Source organism: Bufo bufo, chromosome 7 (genome assembly GCF_905171765.1).
Source record: "Bufo bufo chromosome 7, aBufBuf1.1, whole genome shotgun sequence".
NCBI lineage: Eukaryota > Metazoa > Chordata > Amphibia > Anura > Bufonidae > Bufo > Bufo bufo.
In genome coordinates this window covers 212,571,858-212,587,966 of record NC_053395.1, presented here as the reverse complement: position 1 = coordinate 212,587,966, position 16,109 = coordinate 212,571,858, and the positions used below count along the sequence as shown (strand labels likewise).

General features: G+C 38.3%; 1 protein-coding gene across 1 annotated transcript in view; it reads right to left on the bottom strand.

Moving 5' to 3' along the window:
* Window positions 1-16,109, bottom strand: part of LRP1B (LDL receptor related protein 1B) — a 1,344,280-nt gene that overhangs the window by 210,165 nt on the left and 1,118,006 nt on the right. Inside the window, exons 57-61 of the mRNA XM_040441523.1 lie at window positions 15,479-15,662; window positions 12,038-12,123; window positions 10,349-10,471; window positions 8,163-8,344; window positions 5,712-5,911 (exon numbers count right to left, since the gene is read on the bottom strand). Of these exons, the coding sequence (XP_040297457.1) occupies window positions 5,712-5,911; window positions 8,163-8,344; window positions 10,349-10,471; window positions 12,038-12,123; window positions 15,479-15,662 (775 nt within the window). The remainder of the gene's footprint in view (window positions 1-5,711; window positions 5,912-8,162; window positions 8,345-10,348; window positions 10,472-12,037; window positions 12,124-15,478; window positions 15,663-16,109) is intronic.

Genomic DNA, 16,109 nt, shown 5'->3' with positions numbered 1-16,109 from the left:
CAGTAATGTTTATTTTATAAATGTAACCATGCAAAACCGCATATTCATTTATTTCATCGTGCAGAATTTTTAAAAAATATTTTTCTGTGATTTTTGTTTAGTCTGTAGTATACACTTGAAGGAGTGGTACCTTCAAGTGTGAATGTGCTCCTACTGGTAAAACCCAGCAGTACCTTTACTGCAGACTGCTGGCAATTTATTTGTAAAGTTCTAGCAGGAGGGACGACACAACATAGATTTATAAGAATAGGTGCCCCAGAATTCTTATTAAATGGGGAATGCAAGTAACTACTAATACTGACATGTCAGGAGAGGTGACAGGTCATCTTTAATTTTCCTTATGATACAATTAACATAAATGGTGTTTTAGCAGATTGTGAGATGGCCTGCTGCACCAGGAAGTGAAATACCAAGATTAAAGGGGTTGTCCAGGTTCAAAGCTGAATCTGGACATATTTCGATTTCAACCCTTCGGCCCCCATGACATGAGCATCAGAGCATTTCATGCTCCGATAATCTCCTATGCCCTGCGCTGAATCGCACAGGGCAAAGGCGTTTTTAGGAGTTCCGATTACATACCAGGCTTTCCATAGGGACTGCTAGGCGGAGGTTTCAGCCCAGCAGTGAGCCCGGTGATGTCACAGCACTAATGGGTGGGCTTTAGCGATACCCTAGCCTGTAAAATGGCTAGGCCAGGGCTAAAGCCCGCCCATCAGAGCTGATGACATCACTGGGAACACTGCTAGGCGGAAGCCTACGCTCAACAGTGTGCCATTGTAAACAAAAAAGCTCCCATGCTCATATCAGGGGGGCCGAAGATGGTGATATGTCCAGGTTCAGCTCTGAATCTGGACAACCCCTTTAACCCTAATCTGGGGAATCCACAACTTTAAAGCAATTTGTCAAACTGAAATATTTATTTTAAATAAACATGTAGGTTGTCATATGACCACCCACCACAACTAGAGCAAAGCAAAAATTACCCAAGTATTATTTTTTCCTGCTCACTTTCTAAAGAGATCTTTTCCCATTAATTGTATATTATTATAAAACAATATCTACACAAAGACATATGTATTAAGTAACTGTCATTATATCTAATGGCAAGCTTTCTCTAGGCTGGGGGCAATAATCCCATAAGTTAGGCATATTAGGTAAAAAATATTATAAAGCTAATATCCATTATGTCAAAATGTGCTATAATTGTTGGTTTCTGTTGAGTTCCAGCTACGTGCAATGATTATCATCCTAGCTGTCAAGCCTGCTGGAAAAGGCAATGTAATTCAATGTTTTACTGGTTGAGATAGATCCCTATGGCAACCGGCTTTACTTTCTGCTTGCCATTAGTTTTTATTGTGTTGTAAACAATAGCTCCTTTCAATTGTTATAAAGTAACAACCCATAAAATACACAATGTCGAATGTGCATAAAAACGTAAAAAGGATGACTGGTGCTTGGCCTAAAACTCATTGATAACGCATGAATAATAAAATGGTTGTCTTTTCCGTCGCTTTTTGCTAATTGCTTTTAATAGTTTGCAACATAATCTCGACCTGTGTGTATGAATCTGTATCAGCCAGTGCAGAAGTAATTAGCTTGGCTCTCAAAAAAAACTGCAAAATGTTAAGGTGTTAGAGCACAAATTCAGTATAAATGAACATTAAGAAAATCTCTATTATAGATGCATAGTGGAAAAAAAACAAACTATAATTATGTTTTCAAAAGGTTTGATTTTTTATATATGCACCTTATATTTTTGGTTTATTTCTTATAAGTGTATAGGGTACACCCTCAACTGAAAAACATCATCTTATTTTGCAGGCTACACTAAAATTAAATTAATGCAGTCATCATAATTAGGGATGAGCGAACCTGAACTGCAAAGTTCGAGTTCATACCAAACTTTGTGAGTTCGGGTGCCTGGATCCAAACCTGGACTTTTTTACTGAAGTCTGGGTTGGGGTTCGGTGTTCGGATGATTTTATTATTTTTCGTTATAACATGTTTATAAAATAGTATCATTCTTAAGACAGAAGGCAAAACAATATGGCCATTTAGGGGTTAAAAAAACAACTCACCCCATCCAATTGATCGCACAGCAGCCGCTTTTTCTATCTTCAATGAACAGGACCTGCCAAAAGACTTGCCATGTGCGTGATGACGTTACCGCACTCTCCCACGTGGTGACGTCATCACTCATGTCCTTTGGTAGGTCCTGTTCAGTGAAGATAGAAGAAGCTGCTGCAGTGTGATCAAGTGGATGAGGTGAGTTTTTTTTTTTTTTAATGCCTAAATGGACATATTGCTTTGTATTCTGTCTTAAGAATCATATTATTTTATGATATAACCATGTTGTAACAGAAAATAATAAAGTGAGTACGTTCGGGTCCCTATTGACTTCAATGGGGTTTGGGTTCATGGTCAAGATCCCAAACCCAAACTTTGAATGGAAGTTCGTCCGAACTCGACAACCCCGAATTTCCACGGGTTCACTCATCCCTAATCATAATCACTAGTAAGTGAAAGGTTAACAGCAGTAAAGGGTGTTTATTTCACTGCAGAGTCAAGATAAGCAAATCTTACAGTAGCAATAACAGACTTTAGGCAGCTGTTACTGAGATGATTGAGAGTGCAGGGTTATATAGGGAGGAATGGAGATGCCATTGCCCATTTATAGGTCCACACTCCATTACCTTTGCACTAAAGCATACCCTCTATTGCTTTGAAGAGTTTGCGGGGAACCGTTCCATTGAGCACAAAATGCATATTTTTGATCATTTGAACTGCAATCAGAATACTGCCAAGCCACTTTGTCTCCTTTCTATCCTAAACTCATTGTCAGTTTAGACTTTTTGAGACAGACTGATTGTTCATGCACAACCCTATTGAAAAACTCTACCAGATTAACCAGCCTGTCTTTTATAATAAAGCTGGATTGGCACTGTGCTTCCATAAAAAGGCTAAAATGGCAGCTTGGTAACATAGAAGTAAGTATGTGACTTAAAAATGGGGTCCCTGGAGAGAAGGGTCCATTCTAGTTCGGTCTTGTCCACATTTAAGTTGTGAGAACATGTCGTCACAGATGCCACAAGATAGAAAATATCATGAAAATAAGGTGGGGGCATCAGGACCTCTTATCTCTTGTGAAAACAGTGCTTGAAAAAGGCTTCATGTTTATTATGGCTATTCATAATTTTGGGGTTCTGTATTTTCACGACTTTTGGTGGAACAGACCAACAATCTAATGTTTATAGGGAGCTCCTGAGTCTCCTCCAACAGATAACAACAGGAAGTCAAAGATTGGGCAAAGTGACATTTTTTCACCCAATTATTTTTTTTTTTATCGGGAGGCTTTCTCCTATGCACATACATGCTTGCCAACTTATTGTGCAGCATGTGTATGAGGTCAGGAGACATAGCTGTTGGCCAAACGGTATTGCAGTTTCATGGGTTTGACAGTTGGCCCAAAGATATGGCCGGCTGCACGCGGCCAGGCCACACACCTGCATGTTCGGATGATTTTACAGAAAAATCTTACCATTATTGGCTGCTGCAAGTTGCCGCATCATTAAGTCGTAACCCTATGGGCAGCTTTACAAATCCGAATTTTTGAAAAATACCTTCCTATTGAGAAGCTCTCACCACAAGTTCCTCTTGGTCGTCCGTGAAACATTTAAAACTTTTTTTCCCCAACCCATTAATTTCTAAACAGCAGTAGGGATGTACACTGTGACTTTGGTAAAGTTTTGGCAGACACAACCGCTTATTGCTGCTGTTGTGTATAAATCTATGCTTAAATGTCATTACTCTAACTCTTCCGGATACATAACATTTGCTGGGTCTCAGCAGACTTCACTCAATTCAGTTAAAACATCTGCTTAAAATGCACAAGCAATTTGGTAAACAGGAAATACAAAAAGCAGGGGACTTGAAAGCAGAACAATTTAGAGTCCCACATGCCCACAGACCGGCATAGCTCAGCGTTACATCATTCAGTTTACAATGACAGCAGAATGTAAATTAAGTTATCAGAGACTTGTGCAATATTAAAGTCTACCAGTTACCTTCAGTGGATGCGGTTACTGCTCCTAATAGCGGTGAGCCAATCGAAGTATCCGAAGTCGACTTCGATCCAAATTTTAAAAAAAGATTTGATTTCTCAAGAAAGCAAATCATCTCGCACTTTGCGGTAACTAATCAATTTTTCCTAAAATAGTGGCTGAAAGTAAAAAATTTATTATACTCACCTTGTCCACTTGATCGCAGAGAGGCCGTCCTTCCCGTCTTGATTAAAGAAAACCTGCCAAAGGACCTGTGGCAAGTGTAATGACCTCACTTCCTGATCATACGGGGAGTGAGCGGTGACATCATCGATGATTACATCCCCACTTGAGCCCCGCATGATCATGTGGTGAGGTCATCATACTTGCCGCAGGTCCTTTGGCTAGTTTTTTTCAATCAAGATGGAAGAGGACTGCCTCCCCGCGATCAAGTGGATGAAGTGAGCATCATTTTTTCTTTACCCCTGATTAACCCCTGAGCAGCTGAATGTGAGTCGCAGATGGTGCAATTAATGTTGAACATGGCAGCTGAGAGGGTAAATGACTGGGGACGGCGGCGATTGCCGTCATTGTGTTCGCTCCATGCAATGGAAAGTGACTTGTGAGAAAGTAAGTAATCACATTTTTCAAGACTTCACTCAACAATAGCTCCTAGCATGTCTATTGCATTTTTTTTTTTAGGTTTTTATATGCTTTTCAAAAGCAGGGGAAAATGCATTTTTGCAATATAGAAAAGACACTTTTGCAATATAGTTTTTGGTGGAACCTTTATATAGGTGAAAAATGTTTCAAAAATGTGTTTCCCCTGTAAAAAATAAATAAAAAATAAATATTAAACTGAATTGCAAAACAGTGGCTAATTGCAGTAAAATGCATGCAGCTTTTCAAATGCCTTATCCCCTATATCCTAAAAGCACATTAGAAATGTTACAAAAAGCTTATGTGGAAAAACTGTAAAGAAAAATCACTGCATGAACTCAGTTTTTGATGGTGCTGATGATGAGAACATGTGCTAAGAAAATGTGCAAGTTTAATGTACCTGCTGTGGTTGGACATTTTTCTGTCCAACATACAGAATTTGACATGTTATTTTTTGTTCTGTTTATTTCTATATAGTGCCAGTTTTTTATTTATTTATCTTTTTTATAAAAACATCCTCGTGTGCAGTACAGACTTTGTCCTGGACTCTATATTTCTGAGAATTTATCAAAATTGTATACATGCTGGAAAAAAAATCAAAAGGCTGAATCATTCCAAAATTTGGAAATTCAACCCGAATTTTTTTTAAAATTCATGATTTTACCAAAGTTGAATTTTGATTTCTTTGATTATGAGAATGAAAAAGAAAGAGAAAGAGAGAGAAAGAGGAGCAAGAGAGACTTTTTCATGTAATCAGAGCACTTTCGATTCAGGTCGAATTTAGATTGGATTTGTTTGGATTTGGCCAAATTGGACACAAATTCTTTGAAAAAAAATGAATAAGAGAATAAAAGAGAATACAAATAAATAAATCAATATATAAAAATGTTATACATTCTTTTCAAAAATCCTCACACAATTAATGAGAGGGGAGATTTCTACACTTACATTTTAATATTTGGTGAGTGTACACACCATGGATTGTAGACCTTATTAACCTGTGTAACCTACCTTTATGTCGATGGAATCCATTGATGTCTGAGAATTCAATATGATTCTCGTCAGCCCAGTAAATTTGTCTGTTGACATAATCTATTGTCAAAGCTGTTGGTCTGGAAATCATCGTTTCTATGACAACACTTTGATTGGAGCCATCCATCGCAACACGTCCAACGTGAGGATACTCACAGCAGTCTATCCAGTACAGATACCTATGCAGAGTAAATAAACAAGATGTTTACTTACAATTTTAATATTTATTCTGTACGTATTCTCGGTGAGAGGCAGCTAGGATTTTTATTGAACTGCAAGACATTAATAACAGGGTTTTTTTTGCATGTTGCAGGATATTCAATTTCACAGTCCTCAAAAGTCATAAAAATAATACAAACCTGCACTTTATCCTTAAAGGGAGCCTGTCAGATGTTTTATGCTTAATAAACCAAAGTCATAGCCGAGAAGGGGAATTAAAGGGGTTGTCCCATTAAAAATATTCTACATTTTTCAAACCACTGCCTGGATCTGAATACTTTTTGTTATTGCATGTAATAAAGATGTAGTATAGCCACTGAGGTATTCTATAAAATGTATCTGTATTGCGCAGTCTTATCTTTCGGTCTACCTTCTCGCTGAGGTGGTTGCACATGCTCAGTTCCATCCTTCAGCTGCCAGTAGTTAAAATACACGCCTCCTGAATGAGTACATCCCCTGAGAAAGGCTTAACCCTTAGTGCTGCCAGCTTGAAAGAAATCTAGTAGAGCAATTGGAGTAATTAATGGAAGATCTATGGATCCATTTAAGGTACAGGGCTGGTCTGGTTCTAATTTTCTCAAATAGAGATTGCCATGTACTATATGATGTTTGATTTTCATTTTTTACATCATCCCTTTAACCCTTAGGATACCGGAGTTTTTTTGTTTTTGAGTTTTTTATTTTTCTTCCCTATTTTCCTTGAGCCATAACTTTTTTATATTTATGGTCACATAGCTGTATGAGGGCTTATTTTTTGCGGGACAGGTTATACTTTCTAATGCCACCATTATTTATGGCATAAAATGTAGTGGCAAGTGGTAAATAAATTTGCATAAAAAACGCAATTCCTCCATCTTTTCATAGGTTTTGTCCCCACGGCGTTTCATTTACGGCAAAACTGACCCATGACCTTCATTCTCTGGGTCAGTACGATTACAACGATAACCCATATGTATAGGTTCTCTATGTCAAAATAGTGTAAAAATAATTGTAAACTTTTTTTTCACTACGCCATTTGCTGTATTGGAATTTTTTTTTTCTATTTTAATAGTATGTCCGTTTTCAGTCACAGTGATACCCATGATGTTTATAATTATTGTTATTGTTATTTAGTTATTTATTTTTTTACTTTACGGAAAGGGGGGTGATTTAAACTTTTATATTTTTTTATTTTTTATATATCTTTTTAACATTTTTTTTCTAAAAAATTTTTGTGATGATTTTGTGGCTCATATATGAGCCTATAAATTATGTTTTTTTAATTTTTCATTATATACTATCAGGGATTTTTAAAATGGCGTTTGGAAATTGCTAATTTCTTATCCTGACCTACCATCTGGTGGCCAAAATAAGAATTGCAGCATGAACACTTTCGGCCTCTTCAGCAAGGCTGAAAGTGTTCAGCGCAACTACCGACGCCCCTATTGGCCACACGGGGCATCGGTAGAAAGCCCAGAAGCGCAATCTTCCTGCTCTTTGAAACAGCAGAGATCTGCCGGTCATGGTGCCCGCTGCACGTGTGAGCGGGCCTCATGTTTACACATCTCTCCAGCGCTGTACATGTATGGCGCTAGTAGCGAAGGGGATAAACACATATGGTACTGCAGAGAAACAAAGACTTGTTATCCATGTGAGCTTACAAGTGCCACATGAGAGTTCCCAAGCCAAGAAAGGGCTCTGGCTGTCATTACTAAACCCTGCCTAAGCCACTCTGGTCAACATTGCACCTCTTACTTCTTCTGTTTGCCGCTCCCTCTCCTTTTTGATGCGGGATGACTGTGAAAGAACCTGGACCTGTCTATAAAAACAGAAAGGGAAGGGCTGACAGAGGATGCAGATAGAGCAAAGATGTACAGAGTGGCTTGGGCGCAACCTCTGTGCACTTAACCTCTCATTTGCATATGGATTAAAAGGAATATTTTTTTCTCCAGAATGAAGTAGATTGCTAATTGAAAGGTATCATTACATTCAGCTGAGTTAGCCCTACAAGGCTTTGTTCCGGATTTTTGTGGTGACCGACTACCTTTAAGCTGTATGCATTTTGCGCATGTGCTCCCCCTTGTGGAGAATGCAGGCAGATGGAATTCTTACATACAGGCATAAGAATTATTGACTCGCTATTTTGTTACACAAGTGCTTGCAAATATTTTATCTTTCATTAAAAACAAATGTATTGGGGATCACAACTTTTTGGAAAACAATGAGCATTACCTTGTTTGTGGATCCAGTGATAGATCTCTTAGAAACTTAATCTTTTTGCTAACAAGTATAGTGGGGTATAAGCCATTAAGCTTGGACACTTCAACAACCCGCTTCTCTGTATCAAACCAGTAGAGATTCTTCCCAATCCAGTCCACGGCCAGTGCGTTGGGTATAGCTGTGTTATGTACTACCTTAAAGAGAAACACAAAAGTCTTAAATTGGGTTGCCCATGCAGGAAGTCAAATCTTTGTAGGCGATTTTCCTTTTTATAATCTCTTCATATAGTTTTTGTCCTAGAAACATCTCACAGAAGTTATAAAGTGCTTGACTGATTTACAACTTATGGGCAACTTATACATGTTCAAGTTATACAGTAGTTATAACATACTGTGCAATTAACCGTTATAGATTTAGCTGATCTGAAACAAACACTGCTTTTAGTTTTTTTTGTACTATTTGCTCCTGCTCTCGAGAGGTATTTTATTGAGTATTGTTTCTCTTTGAGGACACCAGAGCTGAGATAGAGAGTCTTATAGGTCAGATCCCAGGGGAAAAAAATGCAGACTAGCTCTCTTCCAAGAGAAAGAAAGCTGACGAGAGCTAATTCGCATCTCCTCTTCTTTACAAAGAACGTCAAGACAAGTTAGTTTTTGTCAACCACATTAGGAGAATACTGTGGAATATAGTTAGAACCAGGTATGTAATAGGTATCCTGCTAACAGGGGTCTAGGATTATTAAAACATGGCTTAATTAAAAAAAAAATCTATGGTTTGCGTCTGGGCCACACACAACCTTGGAACAGATGTGGCACTTTTGAAAAAAGGAACCTATGTTTTTCTACTTCTGGACAATACCTTTAAAAGCTATATAAAATATTTTATTATCCTTTGACATCTAAGATTAAAAATCAAACAGTTGTTTTTAGTTTTTTTTTTGGATGCAGCTCTTACACAAATGTATGTGGCTCTCTCTCCCCAAGGAGAGCTAGAACCCCTCAAATCCTGACTTAGGCCTCGTCCACATTTTCTACAGATAGCACACGTACCCATTGATTTAAATGTGTCACTTCACATTTCAATATTTTTTACTGACCGTGGGTTCAGTAGAAAAATCTCGGAGACATGCACTACTTTGATCCGTGATGTGGACCAAGCATGCCCATTGAAGCCTATGGGTCCATGAAAATCAAGGACACAACACGGTTCACATCCGTGGTACATACATTTTTCACTGAAGACTGATAGGAGATTCTTTGGAAATTAATTTTCACACGGATGGTAAAAACGGACACATGGACCACAGATCCTTCAGGGACATCTTTATGGATGAAATACATGCGCTTTTTTTCACGGACGTGTCATTGACACAGAAATGTGGATGAGGCCTTAGACCTCTCACCCAGTTAAGCCAGTATTCTCTGCTCTGCACTGATGAGGGGCAATCACCCTGAGACAGCTGTCTGCAGATGAGATGTTGGCTTATTTAATATCCAAGTCATGTCTCAAGGCCTATTTAAAGGGTTGAACATTGACTTATAGGATAGCTGCCTTACATCTGGTGACATCAGAGGCAGAGCTTGTTAAGAGCTCATTTGCATCCCTTTCTTCCATGTGTCTCCATAGATGCAGGCTACTAGCATTATGTGTTAAGTGTGATGATGCAATCACGTTTTATTCCTTTTGCCTCCTCCCCTTGAACGCCTAGAGGCAGCAGAAGTCCAGGTAGAGAGAATGGATAAAGGGAGTGTTTGTTGTCTCTGTGCCTTGGAGACACATAGCTCTGCATAATAGCTGTGTATAGAAAACGGTAGAAGATTTTTTAATATATATTTTGTATATTAGATGCAATATTTGACGCAATAAAAATGGTTAAAAAGGTGAACATTCCCTTTAAATAACCACTAACAGAAGAAAACACCACCCCTACCTAGGTGCAGCACAGTGTATGGAATTTACCTAGAGCGTATACAACTGTGCTGTAAATCAACTTTTGATTACGTTCTCCGTTTTGTCATATGTTCATCCTGTCCTGATAACTCTCTTATAATATATGGGGGGGGGGGGGGGGGGTATTGCAAACACATATGGATTTTGTGCAGAGCCCAGCATCCTGATAAAACTTTAATAGCCATATTGCCATGTGTATGAAACACCAAGGTGGCGTATATGCAGTAGTGAGAATGTATTGGATTTACCTTTGCATCGCTGCCGTTCACAAACATCCGATTAACACGGCTTCCGTTAGATCTGCTGGAATCAATCCAATAGACAACCTCTTCTCTGTAATCAAAGTCCATTGCAATTGCATTGTTTAATCCCTGACAAAGAATACAATCATTCTGATAATGTTGTTAAGCTGCCAGTAAATGGAAGGGCACAAATACATTAATAACATCATACGGTGCAACGTAATCAATGAAGCCTTTCTTCATTTAAACACAGTATTGGTAAAATCTAAAGCTTTTAGTAATAAATAGATTTGTGAACAAAAACATGTAGAGTTGGAGCAAGCTTTTTTCACCTAATAATGGACGTTCTTTTCCATTTGCAAGGTTCTGACACCTTAGTTAAGCACATCACCAAGTGCTTTGTAGAATAGAAGCAGTTAAACATTAGCCACTAGGTGGAGCCCTGTAGTGCTTGAACAGCACAGCATGTGGTCAGACAGGGTACTGCAAGTAAAATGTATGAAAAGAAAAACTCTGTGAAGGTGCTGTGTTGTCGGGGTATTTTTAATTAAGTATTGATTGGTTCTCTCCCCTTTAATTATTATATTACCTTTATATGTGATATTATTCCTTGTAATGTAGTGAGTTAGGGATAGTTAGTTAACAGTTACAAAGCCGTGGTTCTGTGTCAGATTACAACCAGACCACATTCCAGAGTGGTTAACTCACGGGACATGCCTACTGCACACTGGGCACCATCTCAGGGGAGCCAGAAGGTATACATTTTTGTGCCTTAACAATGAGCTTCAAGCAGTTATCAAGCATCCATAAGGAAGGATGCCAAAAGACTCCCTCTTTTGTATCCTACCATGACTGGATGTTGTCTATGGGCCTGTGCACTGCTAAGACAGTTGACAAGATGGTGGGCTATGCGACTGTACCCCACCAGGACTGCCGACAGTGAACACAGGTCATAGTGATTGCTTTTACTATCAATAAGAGTCGTTTGTTTTATTTTTTATGTATTTAATCACACTTAGTAAATGTTTTTATTCACCTAGCCTGTGTAAGTGCATCTTATTTCTGCATCTCAGAATTCACGTGAAAACAATGCCTTTAAAAAAATATATTATACGAGTATAATGGCCAGTTGCTGCTTATAGAGAGAGACTAGGTAAGAATTTTAAATGTAAGTAACTTGTATTAAAAAGTGTATTTTCCTATTTTAGGAACCTCCATAATGTTTCTAGAAATTACCCATGAACGTGGAGAATTATCATGGTGCACAATCCAAAGAAATGTGGTTACATGAAATATGTGAAGTATTATTATGAACTGTTACAAGTCATCATTATTCCACCATCATTGGTCAGGAGGGACCTCAGATAAAAAGAACAGAGGGATCTAGGCCAGATGTTAAGATTTTAGCCCAGACTACAAGGAATAGGAGCCTAAGTGGTGATGGGAAGGAGAGACACTAGGTAATGGTATCCAGAGCAATGAGGGGGCAAGGAAGGAGGTAAAGAGTTTTGAGGATCAGGAAAACAGTGGAAATGCTAGTCATTGAGGATAGAGGCTCCTATCTAGCCTCGAAGATGTAAATGACAGATTCAGCCCTGCTACATCTCTTTTGAATCCAAATAATCAATTGTACACCTAAATATAAACGTCATATCTGAATATGGAGACATATGTTGACATTGCTAAACTTCTAACCTGCTTCAGCATAGTGTAATTAGATCCATCCGTGCTCATTCTTCGTATTTCATGGTGATCAGCGAGGAGGAGGAAAGGGTCTTCCGCTAAACTCAAGAAAAAATTACATTTCACTTTAGCAACTGAACTAAATATGTGCAAAATTTATGACCAAATTTTGTGGAAAGCACTATTTCTTACAATTTTTGTGCACCACTTTTGGAACAGGCACCTATCTTGATAACAGGGCCCTGTCTCGTGCTGCTGGGAATGGAGAGGTGACCACTCATCCCTGGCTCTCTCCACTCACTTCTATGGGAGTTCTGGAAATAAATGATTATGCACACTCAGCTATTTTGAGTGCTAGCATAGAAGTTGTGCATGGGCAGCCATCTCTCTGTTCCCACCGCTGCAGAGACATAGAACTTTGGTGATATTGCTGTGTGCAGTGCAGGAGCGTGTGTGCTCCCTCCTGCTCTGCTTTGCCTTCAGTATCACTTGCTATTCTCTCTTTTATATATCAGAAACACTGCACCCCTATACTAAGCTAAAAACAAACACTATGTCCCCATATGGTTCACCGGAGCACCGGCGTCTTCAGGGCATTGGGTGCACGCCTTCTGGCACTGCACACAGCTATATTACCAACATACACCGCTGCAGAGATATAGCAGCGGTGGTTACATTGTTAGTACTTACAAACTTAGGGCCCGTTCAGACGGCCCTAGTTTGTTGTGGATCCACAATTTGAGTATCTGCAAAACACGGTTACCGACCGCATGCATTCCGCTGTCCGCATCTTTTGCGGCCCCATTGAAATGAATGGGTCCGCACCCGTTCCGCAAAATTGCGGAATGGATGCGGATTCATTCATACGGTCATCTGAATGAACCATTACTGCGATAACCACTGATACTTTTAAATTTCCTCTTAACAAATGAGTCTTAAAGATTAAAATAAAAGTTAAGTTTCAAATAAGGCTTGCACATGTAAAAGAAAGGCGTTTAGTAGTTGGTAGACTTCATGTAAAAAAAAAAATATATATATAATATACAGTACAGACTAAAAGTTTGGACACACCTTCTCATTCAAAGAGTTTTCTTTATTTTTATGACTATGAAAATTGTAGATTCACACTGAAGGCATCAAAACTATGAATTAGTAGTGATGAGCGGCAGGGGCAATATTCGAATTCGCGATATTTCGCGAATATTTGGGCGAATATTCGCCAAATATTCGAGAATTTGCGAATTCCTGATCTCCAGGCATTATTTTCTTGAATGCGAAAATTTGCATAAAAAGTTCGCATAAAATATGCGCATAAAAAATTCGCATGAACTGGTATTTAAAAAAAAATTGAATATTCGCAATTCCGAATATATTTTGCGATATTCTAAATATTCGCGAATTCTCGAAGTGCCGATATTCGCGATTAAAATTCGCAATTCGAATATTCGTGATCAACACTATGAATTAACACATGTGGAATTATATACATAACAAACAAGTGTGAAACAACTGAAAATATGTCATATTCTAGGTTCTTCAAAGTAGCCACCTTTTGCTTTGATTACTGCTTTGCACACTCTTGGCATTCTCTTGATGAGCTTCAAGAGGTAGTCCCCTGAAATGGTCTTCCAACAGTCTTGAAGGAGTTCCCAGAGATGCTTAGCACTTGTTGGCCCTTTTGCCTTCACTCTGCGGTCCAGCTCACCCCAAACCATCTCGATTGGGTTCAGGTCCGGTGACTGTGGAGGCCAGGTCATCTGGCGCAGCACCCAATCACTCTCCTTCATGGTCAAATAGCCCTTACTTTCAAAGTTTTCCCAATTTTTCGGCTGACTGACTGACCTTCATTTCTTAAAGTAATGATGGCCACTCATTTTTCTTTATTTAGCTGCTTTTTTCTTGCTATAATACAAATTCTAACAGTCTATTCAGTAGGACTATCAGCTGTGTATCCACCTGACTTCTCCTCAACGCCACTGATGGTCCCAACCCCATTTATAAGGCAAGAAATCCCACTTATTAAACCTGACAGGGCACACCTGTGAAGTGAAAACCATTTCAGGGGACTACCTTTTGAAGCTCATCAAGAGAATGCCAAGAGTGTGCAAAGCAGTAATCAAAGCAAAAGGTGGCTACTTTGAAGAACCTAGAATATGACATATTTTCAGTTGTTTCACACTTGTTTGTTATGTATATAATTCCACATGTGTTAATTCATAGTTTTGATGCCTTCATAGTCATGAAAATAAAGAAAACTCTTTGAATGAGAAGGTATGTCCAAACTTTTGGTCTGCACTGTATATGCTTAGGTCATGTGACCAATAAACATGACATCACTGGCCACCATTGACTTTTCACACAGCTGATCGGTGGAGGTCCCAGTAGTTGGACCACCATTGGTCAGATATTGATGACCTATCCTGACAATAGGCCATCAATATTAAAATCTCAGAAAACCCCTTTTATTAATGACTGTAGAAGAGGAACCTGCTTAAAATGTAATTGAAATAAAAAAAAGATTATATTAAAAATAGACCTCCCTAAAATAAGTAAATAAATACATTTACCTGAAACAATCAGAATTCTATGTATCTCCTCATAGAGACAATTAAGCTCATACATTACAACTAGAGCAGCCAAAAATCTCACTGAAGCACATGGTATCCAATCAGATTCTATCATAATCTATGCATACAATATTGTATATAACAAAGGAGTGATCTGATGGGTAACATTGAAAATTTGCACTAGTTTTTGTGCACGTGGCCAGGGCTGTGTAAACAGTAGAGTGATCCATGTAGCCATCACCAAAAGGTTCTCTTAGGGACATAGTTGGTACATATGATCAATTATAACCTCGGAAAAACGTGCAATGTTATTTTTTACCAGGGTTGAGCTTTGGAGTTCCTGACCCAGGCAGTTATACTGGGTGTCTTAGGTGCACATGCTGGAGGGAGCTCTTAAGATTGCTTGCGCCCAAAACTTTAGCTGTTAAAAATCTGAAAACTGAATTAATATTTAGACATTGTGTCGTATTGTTATTACATTATGTTATTTGGGCACAGTGGGCATTATTTGAGCACTGTTTGGTGGTATTTATATCATTTGTCATGCTGCTACACTCACACTGTTGTTTTGGAACCATACGGCGATTATAATTAGCTACTGTCTGGTATTATTACTTTTACATTATTATATTACATTATGACAGTAGGTCAACAGAAGGGACGGCACAAAGCACCATACAATATAAGACTGGACCTGGTTTCAAATAACTTTACTTAAAAAAGAAACTGAGTTTGTTTTTATAAATTGTTTTGTTGAAATTACAATCTAATCTTTCAAAAGATAAAAACAGACGAACACAGACAGCGCTGAGACGAAAACATAATAACACCTTATCTTTCAGAATATCAGTTGTCATCCGTCAGTACATAAATGCCATTGTGATACCTGATAAAGATTTGCAGCCATTTTGATTTTCAGGGTGTATTTCATACCCGTCTGAACACAAGCACTTGTACGTCCCATATGTATTGATGCATTGCTGGCTACAGGGAAAACCGTCTGAACATTCATCAATGTCCACGCACGTCTTCCCATCATTCTTTAATCGAAATCCAGGCCAGCACTGGCACTGTGGGAAATAGGAATATGCATAAAGATATAAAAAAAAGATCCTTTAAACATTATTCATCAATCTGTACTCAATATAAATATAATAGTAATAAAAATAATAAAATACAGTAGTTGACACAAAACGATAAAATCTATAATAAAATAGCTTTTTTCCCCCCTATGTATAATGAAGCTTTATCTCTATCTCATGTCTATCTATCTACCTATTTATCAAAGAACAAGTCACATCACTCAAAAATGAGATAAAAATAGTGTTTTTTTATTCCTCCATGTTCATGCAATGTTTCAACTCTGTCCTATTTTATCTATCTATCTATCTATCTATCTATCTATCTATCTATCTATCTATCTATCTATCTCTAGATCTATTTATCTCATATTAATCTGTCTTATCTCTCTATTAGTGTTGATCGAGCACCAAAGTGCTTGGGTGCTCTGGTCGAAC